This window comes from Drosophila bipectinata, chromosome 2L (genome assembly GCF_030179905.1).
Source record: "Drosophila bipectinata strain 14024-0381.07 chromosome 2L, DbipHiC1v2, whole genome shotgun sequence".
Lineage (NCBI taxonomy): Eukaryota > Metazoa > Arthropoda > Insecta > Diptera > Drosophilidae > Drosophila > Drosophila bipectinata.
This window is the reverse complement of record NC_091736.1, coordinates 14,078,262-14,101,519: the sequence shown is the minus strand read 5'-3', so window position 1 is coordinate 14,101,519 and position 23,258 is coordinate 14,078,262. Positions and strand designations below refer to the sequence as shown.

Here is a 23,258-nt window from a genome sequence, read left to right as displayed (position 1 = left end):
GTTTTATTTTCTGAAATGAAACTATTTAAAATAATTGAATAATTTTTATTATTAGGGTGCCGAGTGTGGACAGATTTAGTTGGGTTAGTTAGTTGGGTGAATAGATAAAGTCAAAATCTATAAATCACCAGTCGTCATCCGGATTGTGGGGATAGTAAGAATACTCATAGACGGTATTCTTTGCATTCTCGCTGCGCCACTTCAGGTGTTTGGCAATTAAGAAGGATTGAATACAAGCTACTGCCACATTGACCGCCAATAGGTTATAATTTTTGGGTGTGATGACAAATGAGTATCTTGACCACAGCACTCCAGTCAGGGCTAAAATGGCGCATTGGTTTACAGAGATTAACTGCGGTGGGCGACTGACAGTATCGCCCAATCCCGCAAATACTAGTCCCTGGGTAAGGATTTTACTTTGTTGTTTGCTAATATTAATATATTATGTGTCTTCAAATACTTACCCATTTGAAGAGGGGCGCCCAGAAAAATACCGTCTTGGGACCTAAGTAAAGTCAAAAGTAAGAAAATCCAACAACTATCCGACTTACAAACCTGCAGGCGATTGCCAAAAAGGCATCATTGCTTGGGGCATTATTTTATCGCCTGCACCGATTGCGGCATTATATATCTTTGACAAAGGACCCGTTCCCTTCGACATCCTTTTACAACAATATAGGATATAGGCCAAATATAGGGCAAACACGAATTTAGATTTTGAAGAAGGCCTAAATTTTTACCCAACTAATCTGACACAAATATCCCTAGCATATTGATAGTGACATTACAAAGGCTTGATCGGTGCTTCTAGACATCACTTGCGTAAAGCAATATACATTTTTTAATAGAAAAAAAATGAAAATATTTCATGTGAGGTATTATGCTCATATTTATTTATTAACTTACACGTAAGAATTTGAAAAATTTAGATGGGTCTTTAAATATAGATAGATAAAGCTAATTCTAAAGTCGGTAACTAAGTAAAAATTTCAGAGGTCTTGAGGTCACCAGAATTCATCCGGATTGCGATAATGGTTGGGATATTCAAAGTCGACATTTCCTTTATTTTCGCTGCGCCACTTGAGATGTTTGAAAATCAAATATGACTGAATTCCAGCCACTGTCAAGTTGACCGCCAATAGATTATAGTTTTTGGGTATGATCACCATAGAGAACCTTGAATAAATCAAACCAGTTACGGCCAAAACTGTACATTGGTTTAAAGAGATTAATTGCGGCGGGCGATTTATTACATCGCCCACTCCCGCTGCAACCAATAGCTAGAAACTTGTTATATCTATTATTTATAAAAACTTAGTTTCCGCTTTGAAACTTACCCATTTAAAAGTTGGCCCCCAAAAAAAGACAGTCTTTGGGCCTGAGTAAAGAAAATGGTAAAAACAAGTTTAAATAACCTAACTTACCCACCTGCTGGTGACTCCCAAAATGGTTTTAATCCATTTGGTACAAACTTATCAACTGAAGTGACTATGGCATTGTACAGCTTTGACAAAAGCCCCAGGCCCTTCGACATCCTTCTACATAAACAGGATGATTTTTTTGTAGGATGTCCAAAAATAAAAAGAGTTTAGAAATAGTAATCAATGGCAACTTGTTACAAGTTTTGTTAGTAATAGCCAAAAGTTACACTCAGAAATGCAAAATAATGGTACATACAATATGCAATTTTCTATTTTAAATAGCGCGGCAGCTATTTATCGATAAACATTCTTGCGTTTTCCAACACTAGAGGTGGTGCATTTGTTTTTATATGTATCTTTTTGTTCTCAAACAGAAATAAATAGAAAGAAAGACAAATATTTTTTATATTTTAGTTAAATTTTAATAAAATTCCATAAAAACTTTCTGTTACATAAAAGGAAATTCTCGATATGAAAATCCACCACCACCTGTTGACAGCTATCGATAGACGAGATGCTAGAAATAGCTATAAAATGGCTACGGCGACACCACTTGTGGGAATCAAAACAACGAAATTCCAATATTCGCACGTAAACAAACAAATTTCCTCTCATATCCCATGGCTGTCTATATTCCATCATGGACGACGGTGAGCTGATCAAGTTAATCGAAAACCATCCGATCCTGTACGACAAGGACTGTGCCAGAAGTGTAAAAAACGCCGCTCTGAAGGACTCCGCTTGGAAATCCATCTCCCAGAAAATGGGAGCCTCCGAACGTGCCTGCATCACGCGCTGGAAAAGCATCCGCGATCGGTTCGGCAAAGAATTCCGCCGCTTCCAGGAGCGGCCGGACGAACCCACCTACTGGGACATGTTTCCGCGGTTGCTGTTCCTTAAGGACCACTACAAACAGGGAGTGGCGCGCAACGAGAGCCTGGACGGGATGCGTTTCGAGCCGCGAGAGCGAAAAAAGCGTCCCAAACCTGAGGCGGAATTGGAGAAACGTCGGCGAGAGGAAGAGGAGGAGGACTGCCAGGATGATCTACTCAACGAACAGCTTATCCAGCTGGTGAAAATGCATCCCGTTCTGTACGATCGCCACAAGATCCGAGTCTCTAAGAATCTGACCGCCAAGAACCTGGCCTGGAGGGAAATATCAGAGAACCTCAATGTTTCAGGCAAGTCTTAAATGTTCATTTTATTTTTTTGATATTTTTAGTCACAGGAGCTTCTTTTCTTTTAAAATTATATCCTATTTTTTTTAAATTATTCCTCATTATGCTCAATTTGCAAGTCTTTTGGCAAATTTTTCTTGTCCACCTCGAGCACCGTTACTCTATCGGCCTTGACCTCAATGTCTCCAGTAAGCATCTTGGGATTTATGGTTGATTCAGGACGTGGAATGACAGTGCCTTCTACACGCATAAGAGTGTTGACGGGAACATCGTTCCGAAAATAGTCCTCCAATCCCTGAGTTTTGGGCATCACAATCACCTGGGTCGTTCCAAAGGTGTCTTCAAGAATGAAGAACTTGTTCATCCGCTGGGAAGCCAGCCATCCACAAATCACCACGTTTTGGTTGATTTCATTGCAGCTTAGTTCACCGCAGTGATGAGTACGATTGAAGAAAGGAACGATGTCTGGCGCTTTGGAACAAGGATCGTGGGAAGTCGCACACTCGCCATCGTCTTCCACTCCATCCTCTAAGATCTTTCGCTTTATATTGGTTTTTATCGGTCCCTCGTAGGGTTGATCGGGATCTATCACCTTGGCGCTTGTCAAACTGACCTCAATTTCGCCAGTGACGTATTTCTAGCAAAAGATGTTTAAAATAAACTTTCCATTCTCAAGAAATTAGTGTTCCAATTACCAGGTTAATATTAAACGTAGGGCGGTTCACCACTTTACCCTCAATCTGGAAGACACCATGTCTCGGTGTTGAAGAAAACATTTTTATGATCTGCCAAATTATTTAAAAATATTACCCAAAGAACTAAACAATTTTTTGTTCGCTTACATCCTGGTCTTCAGTCGTTAGCTGGGTTTGGCCATGCCCATCCTTGAGTTGGAAGAATTTTTTACTCTTAATCAGTGGCATCCATCCGACAAGGGTCACTATGGTGCCCACATCATCGCGTCTTAAGTCCGCACAAGTTAAATCGCGACTTTCAAAGTACTTTAGCACATTATCATTCTCTGAAAAACAGTATAAAAATATTATAAAATGTTTTGAAAGCGAAAGATCATTAATAAATCCACTCACTGCACATTCTTTTCTCGACATTGGTTACACGGCTTCTAGCCATGTTCTCATAGGAGCGTTTGTCTCCGGCATGTTTGTGCTCCGGCAGATATTCAATGTTACCTATTTCATGGACCTCCACCTCTATGTCACCAGTTGCCATAGATGAATTGCGTGATCTTGCCGGACGCAGCATAACCTGTCCCATAATGGTCAGGATCACATTATTTGGCAATTCCCTAAAGCGATGAGCAACGTGTGGGTGTCTCTCGAGAATCACCAGTTGGCAGGATCGGCCGAAGCTATCACGGAGCTCAGCAAAGCGAGTAACTGCATTTTTAGTCATCTTTCCAGTTAGCTCCACAAACTGTCCGTTATGCCAACTCCGCAATTCGCCACATCTATGTGGCAAGCTCAACGATGGGGTCGACCCATTGAAGTTGAAACCAGCAGCTACGTTATTTAAAACTTGAAATATTTGGTCCGTCATTATTAGTTCTTTTTCATATCTATCTTTTTTTTACAAACAAATTAACACAAAATGATAATAAACCGATTAACTTCTGTTGAAGACCCAAGGATATCTAATTAAATGAAAAAATTAAAATACGAACTACAACAATTCAATGAAAGATTCGATTTTTGGTTTATTTATCATGGCCTACTTATCAGAATAATAATTTTAATAATATTATTAATATAATATTAATCTTAATATCTTTCTAAACTTTATTCCACAGAGGAACTTTGTTACAACCGCTGGAAAAAGCTGCGAGATCGCTTCGCCCGGGAATATCGAAACCAGCAGATCCATCAGAATAAGCCAATTACCTGGCGGTACTTCAACGAGCTGCTCTTCTTGGGACGTCACTTCCGCAAGGGAGTGCCTCTAGTTTTGGAAAACATAAAGCGACGAGGTCGACCGCCAAAGTCCAGCTCTCAAACACAAAATCCTGCCAAGCAGCCACCTGCGGAGGGGGTCACGGGAGGCGAACAGATCTGGGGAGCGGACTATCCCTACAGTACAGACAACGAGGAATTGGAGGATGACATGGAGCTGCCGTATGATGATTCTGAGGAGATAGAGATTCTTTCGGATGCAGAGCAGGGCGCTCCCTATGACTTTATCCTCTCTGAATCCGGGCAATCGCAGGACTTGGAGCCTCCTCAGCAACTGCAGGTGACCACTACCACTCCGGCGATGAGCGAAGAGATTGTTCACACTCTGGATCGGACGAATACTGCCCTCGACGAAACGTCCTCCGTTGTTGAAGAAGCTAGTGGGTCACAGGCAACATCGGAAAAACTTCTCACCACCGTGATAACCAATATGGAGACGGTGTTGCAGCAATCAAGGGAGTTGCAGGCTCAAATTCATCAAGAGCAAAGGGAGCAGCAAAAGCAAGCTAATCCACCTGCAATAGGCATTCTGGCCAAGGCACAAATGCTGCTGGATGGTCTCAGCCCGGAGGAGAGGTCTAACGCTGAACGAAAAATTGTTCAATTCCTTTGCCAATGTCAGATAAGAGCTTTGGATGGTGAGGATATAGAGGATGTGATACCTTGTCAGTTACTTAATTGATTATTAAACCTTTCATTTAATCAGATATTAAGAAAGAAGTAGTTGCAATATTTTTATGATTCAAATTATTGCGCGCAATGTTAACATCATAAATGTTGCGTCTAACAGCACTGAGGTAACAGTGTGGGATTAAGGCGCCTTTAAAAATTTTTTAAAAGTTTTAAAGTTTCAGTTCTTTTAAGTTCAAAGTTTTATTTAAATGAGAGTATTTGTAAATTAAATTATATGATTAATAAGCTTTAAATTATGAGTAGTAACAGTTAAAGGAAATGGGTAATAAATGTTGGTTGAACCCAAAATCCTGGAGCTCAGAAAAAAAGTTTGTTGCATGGCTAAAAAAATTGTCTTTTTTACTTTCGAGATTTAAGGAATTATAATGAAAGATCTTAAAATTGTATACTTATAACTATATTTTAGCTTATCCTCCTAGGAAATATATTATATACAAGAAAAATTCATTATCCTTCTCCAGGTCAGTGGCTGTGTATCTTAATATTGTATTTTTTTAAGCCACGTGAGTTAGACGCTGCGAAAAAAATGAACAAGGGGAAGAAGTACAATCACACCCACGCCGGCACCATTTATTGCAATTAATAACGAACAAATACGAAAAATACACGCACAGACACCAAATGGATAAACAAATCCGTTGCCGTGCATTTGGCGCGGGACTGAGAGTGGCACAGATTTTTTGAATTTGCTTAGTTGCTGCCTTCGGTTCACTCGGTGCAGTTGCCCAGATACAGATGCTCTCGGATACGCGGATGGTCATGGATCCGTTGGCTATTTTATATTAAAAGTGTGCGTCAAAGCGCACAGCCGAATTATTAAAATAATAAACGGTTAGCGCTTTTTAAGTGCCTGCGAATGGTTTCTGTTCAGCACGACTCCACCCCATCTCCCCGTTTAGACGTTGTATTCCTTCCCCCACTCTCGGGCATAAACTAATTTTGTGTAAATAAACGAAGTGCCAGGCCGTTTGAAGTTCTGATTGTGGCGGTTGTTTCGGATTTTCGATTTTCAGATTTCGGATACCATGCGTGGCATGAATTGATACACGAAAAGCGTGCGCCACGTTGTTGTGACACCTGCAGACTTTACGATCCGCCACCCACCCACCTCGCTATTTGCCTTTTTGGCCAAGTTGGAGTGCGGGTTTCCATGTGCCTGCGGCTGTCAGTGGTGCCATTAGCTCAATCATCGGTGGTGGAGACGTTGCCTGGTGGATCACAAGCTGCCATAACCATTATGCCACCACAGGCATCACCTTGTAGTTGACACATGGGTGGGTACACAGTGAGAAATGAAACTTTTTTCTTATTTCTAGTTCTTAAAAACAAAACTAATTTGTAACTGGGTAACTGAGGAATAAACGCATAAAGGGATTTTAAATATAGAGTATATTTTTCCTGAAAAAATATATTTTAAAAGATCAAAGATATCTTAACTTCTTTATAATATTTTTTTAATATTATTTTTATTAGTGTATCATAAGCTGAAAGTTATGCACATCCATCCATCTATCTCTCTGGCATATGAAATTTAAATCTCCTATGTAAATGTCACTTGAACGTTTAAAGTTCAGCAGACCTTTGACCTGACCCCGAAGCACCTCCTGAAGCAATAAACCCCATCTATACATCAATCCTAACCACCCCACTGGCTGCTCCACGAAATGGGTTGATTCATTTACCGAACTGCCACTTTGTCACATCATCGGAGGTCGAATCATCAATCACCATGACCATGGCAAAGTCAAATGAGTTCACCCACCACCCAGCCATCCCCTCATTTCCAACCCAGCGACCATCTCCTTCCTATTTTGCATTTGCACTTGCAATTGTCTGTAAAGAGAATTTGTATAATTGCCAATTGCCACGGATTTACTCGATTGCAGAGCCGAAAGCGAACAATATTCAGCATACGCCGTGTGTGCCAAATTAATTGTAATACATTGCCGCCGCATTGCCAGCCAACCCATACGATTGTATGCTCGCTCAATGTGGCAAATATATATACTTTTCCACATATATAACAGATATTTTTATATATTTCTACATACTCACATGTATGTATATACTATATAGAAAGCGAGACTCGCATAACAATAAATCCAAACTGAACATTTTCGCCGCTTTGCACTTTGGAGCACTGCGAGTTTTCTGTAAAATTGTGTGCGTCTCTGTATTGTTTGCCAGAAAATTTCATTGAGTCCCTGCATGTGTCTGTATTACCCCACTTCTCGAGGGTTGTTAAGTTATTTGATTTCGGAATGAGCTACTCAGGCGATTCAGGAATTTCGAGGATCATCGAGGAAATAAGTGTAATGAAAATAGGTAAGGTGCCAGCTTGTAGGTATATAGGTGCAGGGATTATTTTGTTTTTTATTTTTAAATAGTAGTTATATACCCATATAATATATATGTACCATTGCCATAACCTACACAGGTTGCCATTTTACAAAGGTTTTTTTTATAAAAGAAAATATAACTTATTATAAAATATTAACTTATTATAAAATATAATGATATTATATAATCATTATATTTTGAAAGGTGGAAGAGCTCCTAAAAGTATAATTTTAAAGTACCTTAATCAATTTCCTTTAACTAATCCCTTGAAGATCGTATAGAACTTCTTTTAAAGATATCTATAATAAAATGTTTCTAGAAATATAATAATTTTAAATATTACTGAAACCAGAACCTTTGTAGCAACCCACGTTCTTGTTACTCCCAAACGTATACGTGATGGGCAAACACTTTTCCTGCTTTTCCGTAAATGCAAGACCCTATCCCTTTCCACTTTTTTTTTGTTTTTGATTTTTTGGTAGGCTGCAATGTTGCCGCATTTTTTGTTATGGCCCGACGCTGTTGTTTGGTGCCTCTTGTAGGTTGCGACATGTTTTGCATGTTGGGCGAAAACCAAAAATACGAGGCAACGAACAAAAGTTCAAACACTGTTGCAAACAATTTGCAATAAAATTGAATGCACAACCGGGCAACGAAGCAACCTGGCAAAAAGCAGCACCAGCAGCTAGTACAAAAACTGCAACAACGTTGGCCAAAACTCAATCATGTGGCCAAGAGGGTGGGCCACTAAGTGGCCCTTCTCAGGATCCCTGACCCCGACTCCACACTGTGTGTTTTTTTTTTGTTCTACAACCTTTGTGTGGAGCTTTGAACCTTGGCGCCATTTCGCTGACCGACGCAGTCAGGCGCATAAATTTTCGCTTCGTCTTTCGGCTAGGCCAAGAAGAAGTGCGGCCAAGAGGAGAACACTGGGAGGCTGCAGTTCAAAAGACTCTCCTGGCAAAAGTTCAGATCAAACTTTCGCCTTATTCTTGCGCTTTTAGCTACGTTTCGGTGGTGGCTCCTATGCTTTCACCCATCAGGACAGCAATGACCTACAAAAGCATTTAAAATTTACGACTTGGAGGCGATTCTGCCTGGAGATGAATGAAGACAAACTGCAGAATTGGCCCAGGAGGTGGTGACTCCTCGAACAATGTCAGAGATACCCAGTAATTATGGAAAAAAAAACAAAAATAGTCCAAACTGATGATTATGTTCATATAACTTTTCTGTAAAATTTATATTTTAGGAGACTTTAACCTTTCAGACTCCGGCGTCCTTGAGGTCACAACAAAGCCTTTAAAACTACCTCTTTGGAAGGCAAAGTGTAACCAAGAAACTGTGCATTCCCTAGTGGGATTAATGGCTAAGTAAACAACACGGCTGCTCCTTTCGGGCTGACAGCTTGTTGGGCGCTGGGAGTTGGGGGCTTTCCGGCCCTTTGCCGAGCGTGGAAGTTTTCACTGCGTGTGTCAAGCTGTTTAATTGCACTTGTGTGCAATTACATTTAAGTAACTGAAAGTGGGGGAGTGCACTTGCCTGACAATTAGGCACACGCGCTTGCACAAATGAGTGGGGTGTTGGGTGCTGGGCGCTGGGTGTTGCCTGCCAATTTTAATTAGGTCTGGCAGTGTGAAAACAGTGCGTATGCGCAATCAAATAAAGAAGAAAAATTAACAAAATCATCAAGCATACGTCATACGTCAGACACTAAGGAGGTTAGAAGGAATATTAGACTATATCTGCATGTATATATGTTTATGTGCCCTATTTATAAATCTCGGGCAGGAGGTCCCGATTTATTTACGTTCATACATTTTTTCGCTCTGACTGTTCGAGTTTGGCGGATTGCAATTACTTTGCTATTTTGGCAATGGCTTTTCGCTTTCGCCGTCGCTGCGTCTATGTCTGGTAATAGTGTTGCTATTTTTTGGCTATATTCTCTCCACTCTCCCCCCGTGCCCCTGGCAGTCAATGGTCCATTGTCTGAGCACGCTTGGCATCGTTTCAAGAGCGCGAAATCGAATGCTTTTGCTCATTACTCATACGCAACGTGGCACATAGCGGGAAAGCAAAAGCACAAAAGCGAATAAAAAAACACAAAATAATTACAAAATTAAAAGAATTTTCTTGTAGAAAAAGTTTTATTGAAATGAGATTGATTATAGCAAACAAATTTTATTTAATACCAGGTGTACCGGAAAGTCCTTGCCGGTTTTATTCGGAAAGAAACTTGTTAATTGTTAGAATATGGTAAAAAATATTTTATTCAAAGTATTGCCCATCGCTAGCCACACATTTTTGCCCAACGTTCTGGCAATTTATGGATGCCAAGCCAATACCACTCTTGGTTCTTCGTGGCGAACCATTCATCAAGCCATTTTCCGACTTCCTCGTAGTTGGCGAAGTGTTGCTCTTTGAGTGCATGCGCCATCGGTGAAAACAAGTAGTAATCGGAAGGCGCCACGTCTGGTGAGTATAGCGGGGGGGCTAGGATCTCCCAGTTTACTGTGTCCAAGTAGTTACGAACCAATAATGCGGCAATTCCGCCTCGGTTAATTCATGCGGCACCCATTTACCCGACTTCTGGATCTTTCCCATCGCACGCAGACGGTCGCTGATGCTTTGTTGGGATGAATTAAGTTGCTCTGCCATCATTTTTTGTGTTTGCGTATCATCCTCGTCCAAAAGCGCTTGCAAGTCGGTGTCTTCAAACGTCTGCGGCCGTCCAGAGCGTTTTGCATCGTCAGTAGAGAAATCACCATTTTTGAAGCGACGATACCACGTTTCCACAGTGCGGATAGCTAGACCACAGTCACCGTATATCTCGTGAAGAATTCTGTGACATTCAGCCGCTTTTTTCTTTTGATGGAACATGAAAATCATCACTTCCCGCAAATGGCCATTTCCAGGCACGAAATTACTCATTTTTAAAGGCAAAAATTGGCAAGACCACGATAAATTTTCGATTGTTGTCATGCACTGTTTTGACACTTATATCAGTGGCAAACAAAACGTCATAGAGGTTATTAGCAAAAACAACGCGTGTGGGCTAGCGACATCTATTAAGAAAACCGGCAAGGACTTTCCGGTACACCTGGTAAACTTAAAAGTTTATTAAAAAAGTAAAAAAATGTATTTATCAAAAATATCAACACAATAGCAAATCAAAAATTCTTTTGATAAAAATTAAACCTGAAGCAGAAACTCTTGTATAAAATATTCAAAATTGCGTATAAAATATTCATTGTAATCCCCATGAATAGCCGAATTGAGAGCAAAAATGCTGTGAATTAATAATTATTGAAAATGTTCATAAATAAACGAATCGAATGCCGAGTGCCAAGGCTTGTAACGAAGGAAGCTGCAAAAGTTAATTATGCGCAAAGTGAAACCAAATGTTTTGGCTCAAACAGCTTTTGCTGCGAATGTCGAAAGCAAATTGAATGTAAACTGAGAAATATGAAATACGATGAGCACTTGCTGGCCAAGCCAGGGAGGCAGGGGGCCAGGGCGAAGGGCCGGCCATCCATTTAATGGCCAACTGTCCATTTTGCCACCAAACGCACAGATCAGAGAACATGGTATACAAAATAGAGAATACATAAATCTATAGCTAGATGCTGTCTGGCTGATATAAAATATATCACAAAAGCATTTCAAGTGCTCTGACAAAGGCGCTAAAAGCAAATGGATACAAGCATGTGCACATAAAAATAAATTAATCAATTTGTAGACAACAAAAGCCAAAAAAAAAAAAAATGGGAAAATCAACCAAAAAATATGTGTGCAATTTTATTGGAAAACTTTTTTTTTATTGAGACAGGCAATGAACTTGACGTGTTTCTTTTTCTTAATTTAATGTTTACAGTTCAAACAAGGGCAGTTTATTTATGACAAAGCCAGGACAATGGTCAAAAATCACAAAAAGCCGGAAACACAAAATAAAAGCCTCATCATTGAATATGAATCCGAACATATTCTTCTTTGCAGAAAACCAATATTTTGGTTCTTAGAAAATATTTCAAGAAGCCAGCCAAAAGCAGAGAATTCATTTTGGCACTTGGCGTATGCGTCGTGGTCAAGGCGAAGATTATTATTATTGAATCTTTTATAATGCATTGCCCAGCTCATACCTACACCCAGTTATACGCTATATCTATAAGAGATAAAAGAAATAATATTTTAGTGTGTGTGTGGAAACTCGAGTTGCAAAATTTTATGGCATGAACACTTTCAATGGGGCAACCAGAGCCAAAAAAATATATTTTTCGAGTGCGAGCCGCATTCGAGCACTTCACCCAGCAAGGGGCGGGTAAGGTTGGCCAGGGGGCGTGGCACTCGAGAAACGGCCCGCAAATTTGTTGCCAACTTTCTGGGCATCTCATCGAACGGCGCGAATGCCCCTGGCTCACTAATTTACCGTCGCCGTTGGTCGTTCTCAACATTTTACATATTTGCCGATTCTTTGGCCATTTGGCAGATTTATTATATTTATTTCATCTATGTGTCTAGGTGAGGAAAGATGTTTCAAATCATTTTCGTTAAATATACATGTATTTTTAAATTTTTTAAAGAAATATGAACAACATAAACACTCGATTAGGGGCGTGTGTTTAAAAAAAAATTGCCTCTATTTTTTTAAATAATTTCTTTATCATAAAATCATTACTTAACTCTTCTCATCACAATAATTTTCCGTTATTAAAAATCTTGAGTTTTGTTTACCTTTTAGGCGACCATTTAAAACACACGGTAATCGACTGTGTCTCTGTTTATTCAGGTAGCTATGTTTAGCGTCCGTTCACGGCTAAGATCCCTCGTGATATTTTTCAATGAGCACACGACACACAATATAATGATGCCGCCAACGTCTGAGCAGCCTTTCCTATTTGGCTTGTGGCATTCTGAAATATTTATGATCCCCAGCCGCATAATTATGACTTATACTCTTTTAATCTTCGGACAGTTCGCATGCGAGCAACGCGGCGTATACGCAACGTGGACTTGTGAGTGACTCGGTCGAGCATATGTGCCATTAATTTGCAAGTAATTAAAATGCCTTCAAATTACTGCAATCCAAATACAAACAAACCACAAATAGCTTATGCTGAATGCAGCCCAATTTTCGTTTAGTTTGCCATTCGTCTGCCAAAATGAAAGGCGAAGAAAATAAAACAAAATAAATGTATTTCTCAGGCTTGCGCTCTGTTGTGTCAATTGCGTCATGCACTGCACATTGTGTGGCATGGTTTGTGCCAAGTTTTCAAATATAAATAAAAGACACATATGTATGATGTTCATATGTATAATGAGTTGGCGGCTTTGGCAATCGGTGGCAGAAGGCGGCAGCAATTAATGAAAAATAAAATGTAATTATACTGCCCGTTTAAAAATAATCGATTTAATTAAATTCAAAATAATTGCATTGCCGGGCTAATTGAAAGGCACAAAGCAATGGCCTGGCGCCGTTGGATAATCAGCTACTTAATGCCGAATGTGCTCTCAAGCATTTGGCAGTAATTACTCGCTAGAAAAATGTCATAATTAGCAGAAAGCGTAATAGGATGAAGGAAAGCCAAACAAAAAAGGAAAAAATAAGCGAGAGTCCCTATTAAAAAATCAGATTACAATGGCAGTTACTGTTAAAATTTATTTCATTTAATTCATTTCTTAAAGATAAGTTATTATATGTCTTTTAAGCTTTAAAATGTAGCTTAAACCTCTGCCTAATATATTTTAAAATAGGCAATTTATTCTCCTCAACAGTACGTGCTTAAAATATAAACAAACCCTTACTCTTTGCCCTTAAAACCTAATATTTAAAGACAAAAGACAAAGACAATATGGATATCAAGAACTCTTTGAAAGACTCCCATTAGAAGTAACCCGCCAACTTCCTGAAGCCCATAAAACCGGGGATGTGCTGCGTGACTTGGCTGCTGTAATGATTCCCGGTCCAGTATTACAGCTAACTTGGCTAAAGACTTCCCGCTGAGTGTTAATTACCTAAGAAAGCCAACCAGCCAAGTCAGGAGAGGATGGAGGGTGAAAAGGAGGGTCAGTGGCGGAAATGCATCGGCGAGGACGACAACGAAAACATTTCATGGCACATTATTTTTATTAATAATTATTTCACATGCAGACCAGACGGTACCGCTTGTACATCAATTTTACATGAGAAAACAGCTCATCCTTGGGTTGGGGTTGGGTATTGGGTTGGTCTTTGGTTTTTGGGCTGGTTCTTTGGGGTTCCGTCCATGTTCCGGGCCATGACAGCAGCCGACGACGTTGACGCAAATCGAAAATGCCAACTGTGCGCTCGGTTTCTTGCGGTGCGATATCATTATTTCATTTCTGTACTTTATTTTCTCTTTATTTTTTTGTCTTTCTTTCTGTGGCGACAGACCCATAACTCGCATCCGCACCACATACACAATGTTTCATTTATTTGGGTTCTTTCTGGGGTCCACTGCCACTATTTTAATAAGCCTTCAGGTGCAGCTGCAAATGAGCCATGAATTATTTTCGTTGCAGATACATAGATAATTGTAATTGCGGGTTTCTTTGGCGTTTTTAAAAATAAACTGAAATTTTTTTGGCATTTCACATAAATGGGGAAAGATGGTTGACATTTTATGTAACCTAAGGGTTCTGAGAAACCAGCCACTCGCAGTGTGGCCTCGCAATTTGTATTCTAATGAGACTAATCCGACCCTTATCAATAATAATTCAATTCGGTTTGTGCCACTTCCAGGAAAATTTGAATTTTTCCCCGCTTTACCGCTAATGACAAGAATAAATTATAGCTTTGGCGGCAAGTTATTTTAGCCGATAAGAAGAGTGCTTTCGTGTCTAAATCAACCCAATGTCGCACCAGAAATTAGAGCTTATCCTAGCTCTCAGAGTTTTTCTATTCTAGTCCTTTAAGATTTTATACTCTTTAAAAGAGCACTGAAAAAAGGGAAGTATTTTGAAAAACAAAAATATTGATCAAATATTTTATTTTGAAAATTTGGTGAGGATTATTGAAAAATAGATGTAAAATTTGTTTAAAGATATATAATTTTTAAAGATATTCCTATTAAGGATCGAATCAAATTGAAAAAGATACAGCTACAGTTTTGAACCATATATAAAAATACAGGATTTTAAAAGGGGTTACAACACAAAAATTTGAAAAATATGGATAAAAAAAGTTGTTCTCAGGTTTAAATGGAGATTATTGGGGAATCGAAATTCAAATCTTTTGAAGTATTCCTCTCAATAATCGGATGCAAGTTGACAAAGATATAGCCATGGTTATGCTACTAATGTGCTATGGTATAGCTATGGTAGCTATGAGCCATATCTTAAAAACACCGATTTTAGATGGGGTTCATTACAAAATTGAAAAAAATATCGATCTAAAAATGTATTCTGGGGTTTTAATGCTGAAGAACTGAAGTATATGTAAAACACCTTATTTAAAAAATAATTAAGGGTGTAACCTATTCGGTTATCTCCAAAGATAGCATTATACAAAATTTCTTCTTAAAAGCCCATACAAATTTTTTACAAATTTAACCGGATGCTGTGTATGTTTTGATTTGGACGACCTTATCGACTAACAGCTTATTCCTTTTCTTTGGTTGACATTTTTCTTGAAATTTCTTTATCCTTTTTTAGCTGCCAGAAGGACCTAAGTAAAAAAAAAAACAAAACAAAACAAATGCGAAAATAAAAGAACTTGAAGGGGCTTTCCTTTTTTTTACCAAACTTAAGGCACTTGGAAAATATGGGGGGTTTTTTAAAAGTTATTTTAAAAAACTATGTTGAATTTTGATATACAAATTTAAATTTTTTTCTAATATTTAACAAAAATTTTAATTTTTTTAAATATGAGTTCATATGATCCTATTTTTACGTTTTTCAGTGGATATCTAAGGCTATTCTTCCTTTCAATTCCGTTGCTTGTACATTTCCTTTTGTTTCCTCGTTTGTGTTTGTAGTAAAAAGTAACAAATATGTGGTATTAATTTTTGTTGTTTTTTTTTTTTTTATCCTGCAGAAGCGTTGAATAAAAAGAAAATAAATAAAAACAGAGCCCCAAAGACACAAACACACTCATTGATACGAATGAGTAGTGTATTAATATATATAAAGCAAAAAACAAAAGCAATAAGAACCAAAATTGCGAACAAGCAGCCGCCCAAAAAACTTGGTCCGCATCTCGCACTTATCACACAGCACCCACCGCCTACCGCTAACCACCCACCACCCCCTCACAAATACGCTCTGCTCGCCTGGTTGTCTGGTGTGCTTTGCCGCTGCCGACGTCGCTGGCCTGGCTGGCTGGCGTTTTATTGTTTTCCGTTTTCCACGCTCATCGCAACGCCCACGAGCGTGTTCACCTTCTTTTTTATGAATGAACGCGATTTTCTAGCCAGCGGCAAGAGCGCGGAGCAAACGCGCGAAATGTGCAAATGGAAAATCATTTAAAGGCAACAAAGGCAAAGTAACGACAGCATAAGAATGCTCACACAAAAACTAGAGAGAAGAAATTCGCATAAAAACATCAACACGTCAAAGCGCCTACGCTTTTTGACACGCCCACTGCCTTTTTCCTTTAACCATAGTCATTATTTTAGCCAACAGGCTAACGGCCAGGCTAGAATTAGTAACAAGAGATGCTTTCCGAAACTCTTCCTTTTATTAGGAGGACGTGTACGCAATTATCTCAATAAATTGTTGGCCTAAAAGGGCTTTACTTTAGGCCAAATGTTGCTTTGACATTTTGTGGTTTAAAATATGAAAAAAGGGAAATAAACAAAGGATTAAATTAAAGTTGTATTTTTTTGTAATATTAAAGCTAATCTTGCCCTGGAATTTGGGCCATTCAAAGAATGGTAAACAAAATCTGAGAGCCACCGCGATTGCGGCTCAAATAGTTTTCCCAGCCGCCTGTAATGGCCGCCAACCGCTTAACCGCTCTAACCCATCGCAACCGGCATCTAGCCATTGGAAGCGAACCACAACCCGGCGTTTGATACTCCTGTTGGCCTGTTGTATTGTCTCTATTTCAATTTGGATGGCGCTGTTAAGGCTCATTCCCCGACGATTGCCCGACGACGCGACGTCTTCAGGCCGGGGCCCATTGTCTTAATTTCGAGTGATAAGCCGAAAGGGTGTCCACCTCCGCCACATGTTCGATGGGGCGGCGAACATGTTCGATGGGGCTGCCGAGCTCGCTCTTTCCGATTTCAGGTTTCAGTTCAAACTCGTACGTTGCTCATACGCAACGTTGGCCGGTCGGTAAAATCACAATTTCCACACTGACTTTCCGATTGTTTTGTTGTTGCTTTCGACGCGTATGTTGCGGGAAAACATTGTGCGTGATTTGAAAAATTGTTTCAAAAACCAACAAGAAAAAAATCATCAAAGGAAAAATATCGAAAACGCCAAGGCGTCCGCTGAATGAAATGTTACACTAGAATGATTAAATGTGTGTTAAATGCTTAATATATTAAATACATTTATCATTTGGCCAACTCAAGAATACATATCGCCGCCACAGAGATTTTAAACACTTTGGAGTTCTGGCAGTCTGGATGAGATTTATGTGCCGCGCCAACATCATTTTTGACTGGTAAATGGTTTTTGAAATTCGTTTCTTGTATACATTTTGTAAAACAAAGTACTTTCCCGCTGTAAAAAATTATTTTCGCAGTTCATCATCGGTCTATTCCGTTTTTATGATTTGTTTGCGAAAGGTTTTCGTTCTCGGAACGCGCCGACTAAACAAACCAATGGAATGGAATTTGATTTTTGAATATTTCCAATGATAAGTCGGCACTTATCTTAAACGCCCAAAGGCCAACCTGATATCAATATCAAGCCAAACATAATATAACTTATCTAACTCCCGATGACTTTTTACTAAGCTGTATGGAAGGTCACCATTTTTGTTCTAGTTTGTACCAAAAATAAATATTATTTTTGCTGTAAAATTCATCCAACTGCCGGAAATGATGGCTGTGCGGCATTTGTTTGGCTGAATGCTAGTAGTTGGTCAGTGGAAAAGTCCTCGAAAAGGTCAACCCAGACTTTCCAACTCTTGGATCGTTGCTAAGGTTAATACTTGCCAAAAGGCTGCAGCCCATTACCGAAAGTTTGTTTCGTTAAAGTTTGCAAGTTGGCCAACATTTTTAGACAGACACTTTTGGGACAATTGGAGATTGGTTAGCAACTCCAAGGTAAAGATTTAATTTGGCCATTTTCTAGCTTGAAAAAGTTCCCATTAACTATTAAAGTTTGAGAACTGCAGTTGAGCAAAATTTGATGAGTGACCATCAAGTTTATTGCCACAAAAGCCATTCTTTTTCAATTTACGACTAGAGAATCAGTAAATAATTCGCACGGGTTCAGAGTTCAATTGAGCTTAGGCCAATGTCTATTGCAATTCCCATTCGGTCTGGCAATCCCCAATTCTATTTGTCAATCGCTTTCAATTACATTTCATTTACGCCCAGTGATTTGCAGGCATTTTCCATTTGGTCAAGTTTTCTTCCATTTTCTCCCCCCAGTTTTTGCTCCCTTGCGGTTAGCCACATCCTTTCAGCAGCTCCTTTTTGCAACTGTTTGTTTATTTACTCCTGGAGCTTAAGTTTGGCCACCGCTTAATGTGCTTTTATTGCCTAGCCGTAGTTTCCCGCTTTACGACCTAATCAAATTCAAATGTCGCATTAAATTTTGCTCTGCCATAAAAACCGGGCCAAGATGAACGACATCATTTTCTATTTATTTAGTTTAAAGTTCAGAGCCAGCGCATAAAAAGAAGTGTGACGACGATGATGAGTCGGGCACTTGAAAGAGATTTATGGCCCCGATTTATTGACGAGCTGAAGAAGAGTCTTCTCAGAAGACCTCCGGCAAATAAGCCTTGATTGAGAGGTAAAGTGGAAAGTCCTCCCCCTCTTTGGAAGCCAAACAATTGGCCACTGCACGTGTTCAAATGCCTTGTCCTTGTATCTTAGCTTGTGGCCTGTACTCAGTCCCACCGCCTGCGCCTGCTTTCTTCCGATTTTCATCTGCGAATGGCACTAATGTCACGCTGATGAGTATTAATTGAATACAACTTGCCGGCACAGAACATGCACACCCCCAAGCCCATCTCCCAGTATCCGTGACTTTGGGGCTATAAATCTAACACACACCCTCGCCGATTGGGGCACATGGCACTCGGTCACATGTCGAAAAGTTTCACCAGCCTTGGTACACTTGGGGAAAAGTAGGCTTCAGAAATGGGAAAGGTCTTAAAGAATTCTTTGTATAACAAAATCATTGAATTTCATATTTTTAATTTATTATAATACACTTAACTGTTCCCTTTACAAATTAATGACTGTTTGATGGTTAAAGCCAAAACCACAATCTGGTGATGAATCACAAAAGCATGAAATCGTGAAAGCTGATATCATGCCAACTGTGCTTTTTTATTGGTTGACCTCTTACGTATTGTAGTAACTATAGTATAGCTGGCTAAATAGATTATTTAACAATCATTTTATGGTAACAGTTCTTCTCATAATTGGTTTGGACTTTTTATATGCAAATGCATATACCGCCCTTCTTGGCCTTTTCCACGAAAGATTGCATTTTTAATATAAACTGAGTTGGAACCCAGAGATGCTTGGCTCTGATTAAGTTCAGGTTTTTCCTGGAATTTTCTTTCCGTACACTTTCTTGACGTGCGCTTCATGTTTTCGTGACTTGTGCTGCTGACCATGCTCCGGGTATGAGCGTCTGTGCATGTGAGTTAACCATTGTCCTGCTGGTCCCGAGTCCTTCACAATATGCCTCTTACCCCGACCATCTGGCAGCCCGCAAGCACACTTCTACACTCACATGTGGTGGTTTGCATTTGCTTAACCAACCACCCCCCCAAACTACCCAACATGCCATGCCCCACACCCCATACCCCACTTCATTCCCTCATCTTTACTCGAGGCAAACAATTAGTGCTGGTTTTTGTTGTTGTTCCCTTATCGTTGTGTGTGTGTGTGCGTGTTTTTGTAACTGTGTTTAAACAGTTGGCGTCAAAATTATAATTAAAACGTGCATCAAAGTCGTAAGCGGCCCAGCACAGCATGTCACAATTTGTTATTGTTGCTGCCCCATCGCAAAATTTTGTGATTTATCGGTAAAGTCGGCTACCATTTTCCATTCCCCACCTCCCTCCCTCCCTCCCAACCACCACTCGACATTTCGTCCTTGTAGCTTAATTGAATTTTTATTGCCAAGTTTGCATAATGTGAGCCTGTCTGCAGGGCGAGGGTGGCGCATCTGGGATCTATGGTCGCTGGAAGTCCAATGCGGCGTATACGTAATCTATGAGCATTACGCATACGCCGCGTCAGCTCGAAAATTTTCGCTTAAATGCAGTGACCCATTAAGAACTGCGATAAGCAACAGTAGTTGCGCCAGTAGCGACCACAAAAAAAAAAAAATACTGTTGCTGGCAGGACACTGCTGGCAGGACGCGTTATAATAAACTAACTAACTCACGGTTTTCGCTGCAGTTGTCCTTGATTTTTCATATGATTTCGTGGTGTGAAAATTTAGGAGGTTGGATTAAAATTCCCTTTAAACTTTAAACACAAATCCCACTTGACTTTAACTTAAAGAACAATAATTATAATACCATAAACAAAACTTTTAATATTTATCCAAGGACTCCCCAAGGCGTAGCAGAAGCTTCTTGAAAAGCCTTACTCTCCAGAGAGTGCCATCAACATATCAGGCCATAATCCAAAACTAAATAAATTGTCGAGTCTCTGGAGATGGTGATAAGAACGTATCGAGTGGCCTCAAGACCTCCAGTTGGCACGTTCTCTGGCTTTATTGTTTGAAAACTGAATATATGATGAAATCGGTTCGGGTTAAGGCCCATTGTTGCAGCTCGGGGCCTGCACAACTCTGTCAGTTAGTCCTCCGGTCTGTCCGTCAGTTTGTCAAGCCATCAGTCAGTCCATTACTGCCCCACGGGCTGCATAAGCAAAAACAAAAAAAAACTGGAAAAAAATTGCATGCGTCAAGCTGATTTTTCATTCATTGCAGCTTAGAGGAATGGTGCATTGTTTTTGCCGTTTTCCTGCTGCCTTCGCCTCTTGACTTTTTGACATGGACACGCGACCGGGTTCAGTGGATTCAGTGGATTCAATGGATTTAGTGGATTCAGTGGGGCATTAGTCATTGAGGAGGTGGAGAGGTATCAGGGCCACCCTGCGAACTTTCAAGTGTCAGAGTTCATTAGAAAGATATCTGCATGCTAGAGTGGCCTTTCATATATTTCATTTTATTTATCTTCTCATGCAGTTTCAATTCATGCCGGGCCAAAAACAAAATACCAGTAAACCAGAAAAATATAAATTGAATTCCCCAGCAACAATAGGCAATTGTTCACTGAAAGGGTTCGCCGGCAAACCTCAACGGACCAAGAGTTCTGTTGTTCTGATTTGATTTATGAAACAGACAGCTTTACCTTCAATCTCTATTTATATTTTTTTTTTCTGCTAAAATATATATATTTTTTTTGCAATCGAGAGATTTATGGTTATAGGGCCAATATAGTTTGTTTGCCTGTTAGAATATGCAATTGCGAATAGATGATTGTGTTTGCCAGGACGTGATGCCACACATTCTTTGTCTAATATGAAAAAAAAAAATGTTTTAAACCAACAAAAAGTTGTATATATGAGAGATAAATCCTCTTAGTTTTATTAAAAGCTTAAATCGGTTTTGACTAATTTTTTACAATTACAGTTTCGCTTTTAAAACGCCAGTCGTGAGCTGTCATGGGTTTTGAAACATAAAAGCATTTCGCTTAAGCTATTAATTACGCTATTAATACCTTTTTTTTAATGTGTCAATCGTCATTTTTTGTCTGCCAGAGATACTGTTTTTGGCTTTAACATCTTTAATATACTGCCAACGAGCAACAACATATCAACTGGAATTATCATGTAGCTACCACTCGATTATCTTTAAATTATCGCTGACAGGTGAAATGATTTTCTATAAATAAAACAATTGCCTAATAAATATGTTATTATCTTCCACAATGTAATGTCAGCATTAGAGTGTGAAACAACTTCAAATATTTGGGCCAAGAAGACCAAGTTGGCCGTCACTCAAAATTAAGATAAGCCGCCTGGTAGTCAATCACTTGTCAATGGTGTAGCCAGATTTGCTCAGCAAACATATTTTCAGTTAAAGTAACAGTTTATGCCACTCCAGTGGTCAATTGGGGAGCTCCGTCTGTGACCCTTTGCACGGCTACATGTTTATTTTGTCCCTCTGTTTCGGATCCTGCCCAGGGTATCTGCTGAACTCCTGGCTGGAGGAGTCTGTGCGTGCAGGCAACGAAGCGTGCGTGCCTTTCCAGCTGAGTGATGAAAGCATTTAGACAGACCCACTCCCCCACTAACATACACACTCAAACATCCTTCCCCTGTGCTGGTCCGGATCTCGTCCCTGCTTCGATTCGGCAAAGGACCACTTATGTGGCACGCAGTGGAAGCTCCGGCATCGACATTGGCATCCTTTTCCCTTCTCGATTTCGACAAAGGAGTGCTTAAAACCAGACAGTATAGAGGGTAATCGAATAAGAGATACCTAGTGGTGAAAATACAAGTGAGCAAGTAAAAATACTGAACTTATACTAGTATATCAACTTGTTCTCTTTAAAATCTTTTCTAAGTCCCACCCACAAAAAGAGGAAAATATTAAAGCATTGTTTACTTTTCTCCACCACAAGCCACAATGTTATCCATTAGTTTCAACCCACAAACCATATGTTACCTTTATCCTTAAGACTAACAAATTAGAATATTTTCCACCAAACCATTAAGGTAAAAGCAGGACATTTCTAGGACAAACCTAACATACATCGCATCCCCTGGAATCGTCCACATAAATGTGGAACTTTGGCCAGAATCCCAGTGCCAGGACAGAATTGACACACGTCACAATTTTGCCTTCCAGCTGGTGTGTAATGCACCTGAGGCAACTTACCTGGCAACTGTCCGCCCACCCCCTCTAACGCCCAACCTCCTCCTACCCTACCCACTCCTCTGGCGACTATTTATAGAGCTGCCATGTACCATGTTACCATATAGCATACTCTTGGTGGTCCTACGTTCTAACAAATGCTGTTGAGATAGCTTTTTTATGGCTAAGATATTGTAGTTATGACTACGTTTTAAAGGTTTTAGTTTTGCATTATACTTTACATTATTCTTATAATATTAAAAATTCGTTTATCCAGTCAAGTTAAGATCCAGATAAGCAATAAACTGCGAAAAGTTAAAACAAGCTAATACAGCTTACTCTATTTTGTAAAAAAAACATTCTAATCGAAATTCGTTCAATCTAAATATGTTTAATTTGCTTTCATAAGTTTCTTTTTAATATTTATATGTTTTTTTAAGGATTTTAAATATTGTAAACCCTTACCTTTGAAAAATACTCTAAAAACTAGTCATCTCTGCTCTCGAATTCCTCATGATGAGAAGAAGCTTCAGAAATTTGCCTGAGTTGCCATTCGAAGCGAGACTTGTCTCTATGACAATATCCCATATAGCCATATGTACATCGTACAATAAACATTAAACATA

The 23,258-nt window shown here is 39.5% G+C and overlaps 4 protein-coding genes across 5 annotated transcripts; 1 reads left to right on the top strand and 3 right to left on the bottom strand.

The window, feature by feature from the left end:
- Positions 1 to 47: 47 nt before the first annotated feature.
- Positions 48 to 785, bottom strand: LOC138925786 (uncharacterized). Its single transcript, XM_070277197.1, has 3 exons — positions 556 to 785; positions 465 to 505; positions 48 to 400 (listed from the first exon to the last, which is right to left on the bottom strand). The coding sequence occupies exons 1-3, from the start codon at positions 659 to 661 to the stop codon at positions 125 to 127; spliced, it is 423 nt and encodes a 140-aa protein (XP_070133298.1). The 5' UTR covers positions 662 to 785; the 3' UTR covers positions 48 to 124.
- Positions 786 to 870: 85 nt separating this feature from the next.
- Positions 871 to 1,638, bottom strand: LOC138925787 (mitochondrial pyruvate carrier 2-like). Of its 2 annotated transcripts, none has more exons than XM_070277198.1 (3): positions 1,429 to 1,626; positions 1,338 to 1,378; positions 871 to 1,280 (listed from the first exon to the last, which is right to left on the bottom strand). In XM_070277198.1, exons 1-3 carry the CDS (start codon positions 1,532 to 1,534, stop codon positions 1,005 to 1,007), a joined length of 423 nt encoding a protein of 140 aa, XP_070133299.1. In that variant the 5' UTR covers positions 1,535 to 1,626; the 3' UTR covers positions 871 to 1,004. The 2 variants fall into 2 exon arrangements, with proteins under 2 accessions (XP_070133299.1, XP_070133300.1); XM_070277199.1 differs by having other exon boundaries at positions 872 to 1,176; positions 1,429 to 1,638.
- Positions 1,639 to 1,958: 320 nt separating this feature from the next.
- On the top strand, positions 1,959 to 5,579 carry LOC138925864 (uncharacterized). The gene is made up of 2 exons (XM_070277450.1): positions 1,959 to 2,602; positions 4,407 to 5,579. Exons 1-2 carry the CDS (start codon positions 2,062 to 2,064, stop codon positions 5,246 to 5,248), a joined length of 1,383 nt encoding a protein of 460 aa, XP_070133551.1. The 5' UTR covers positions 1,959 to 2,061; the 3' UTR covers positions 5,249 to 5,579.
- On the bottom strand, positions 2,604 to 4,315 carry LOC138925865 (uncharacterized). Its single transcript, XM_070277451.1, has 4 exons — positions 3,688 to 4,315; positions 3,442 to 3,620; positions 3,295 to 3,384; positions 2,604 to 3,236 (listed from the first exon to the last, which is right to left on the bottom strand). The coding sequence occupies exons 1-4, from the start codon at positions 4,154 to 4,156 to the stop codon at positions 2,691 to 2,693; spliced, it is 1,284 nt and encodes a 427-aa protein (XP_070133552.1). The 5' UTR covers positions 4,157 to 4,315; the 3' UTR covers positions 2,604 to 2,690.
- Positions 5,580 to 23,258: the final 17,679 nt, after the last annotated feature.

What these genes read in the sequence shown, in the direction of transcription:
- LOC138925786 (XM_070277197.1), bottom strand. Translation starts at nt 661, where the DNA reads ATGTCGAAGGGAACGGGTCCTTTGTCAAAGATATATAATGCCGCAATC. An exon ending in TTTTTGGCAATCGCCTGCAG is followed by an intron (nt 506 to 555) that starts GTTTGTAAGTCG and finishes GACTTTACTTAG; the next exon opens with GTCCCAAGACGGTATTTTTC. An exon ending in GGGCGCCCCTCTTCAAATGG is followed by an intron (nt 401 to 464) that starts GTAAGTATTTGA and finishes ATCCTTACCCAG; the next exon opens with GGACTAGTATTTGCGGGATT.
- LOC138925787 (XM_070277198.1), bottom strand. Translation starts at nt 1,534, where the DNA reads ATGTCGAAGGGCCTGGGGCTTTTGTCAAAGCTGTACAATGCCATAGTC. An exon ending in ATTTTGGGAGTCACCAGCAG is followed by an intron (nt 1,379 to 1,428) that starts GTGGGTAAGTTA and finishes TTCTTTACTCAG; the next exon opens with GCCCAAAGACTGTCTTTTTT. An exon ending in GGGGGCCAACTTTTAAATGG is followed by an intron (nt 1,281 to 1,337) that starts GTAAGTTTCAAA and finishes ACAAGTTTCTAG; the next exon opens with CTATTGGTTGCAGCGGGAGT.
- LOC138925864 (XM_070277450.1), top strand. Translation starts at nt 2,062, where the DNA reads ATGGACGACGGTGAGCTGATCAAGTTAATCGAAAACCATCCGATCCTG. An exon ending in AGAGAACCTCAATGTTTCAG is followed by an intron (nt 2,603 to 4,406) that starts GCAAGTCTTAAA and finishes TTTATTCCACAG; the next exon opens with AGGAACTTTGTTACAACCGC.
- LOC138925865 (XM_070277451.1), bottom strand. Translation starts at nt 4,156, where the DNA reads ATGACGGACCAAATATTTCAAGTTTTAAATAACGTAGCTGCTGGTTTC. An exon ending in TAACGACTGAAGACCAGGAT is followed by an intron (nt 3,385 to 3,441) that starts GTAAGCGAACAA and finishes ATAATTTGGCAG; the next exon opens with ATCATAAAAATGTTTTCTTC. An exon ending in CTACGTTTAATATTAACCTG is followed by an intron (nt 3,237 to 3,294) that starts GTAATTGGAACA and finishes ATCTTTTGCTAG; the next exon opens with AAATACGTCACTGGCGAAAT.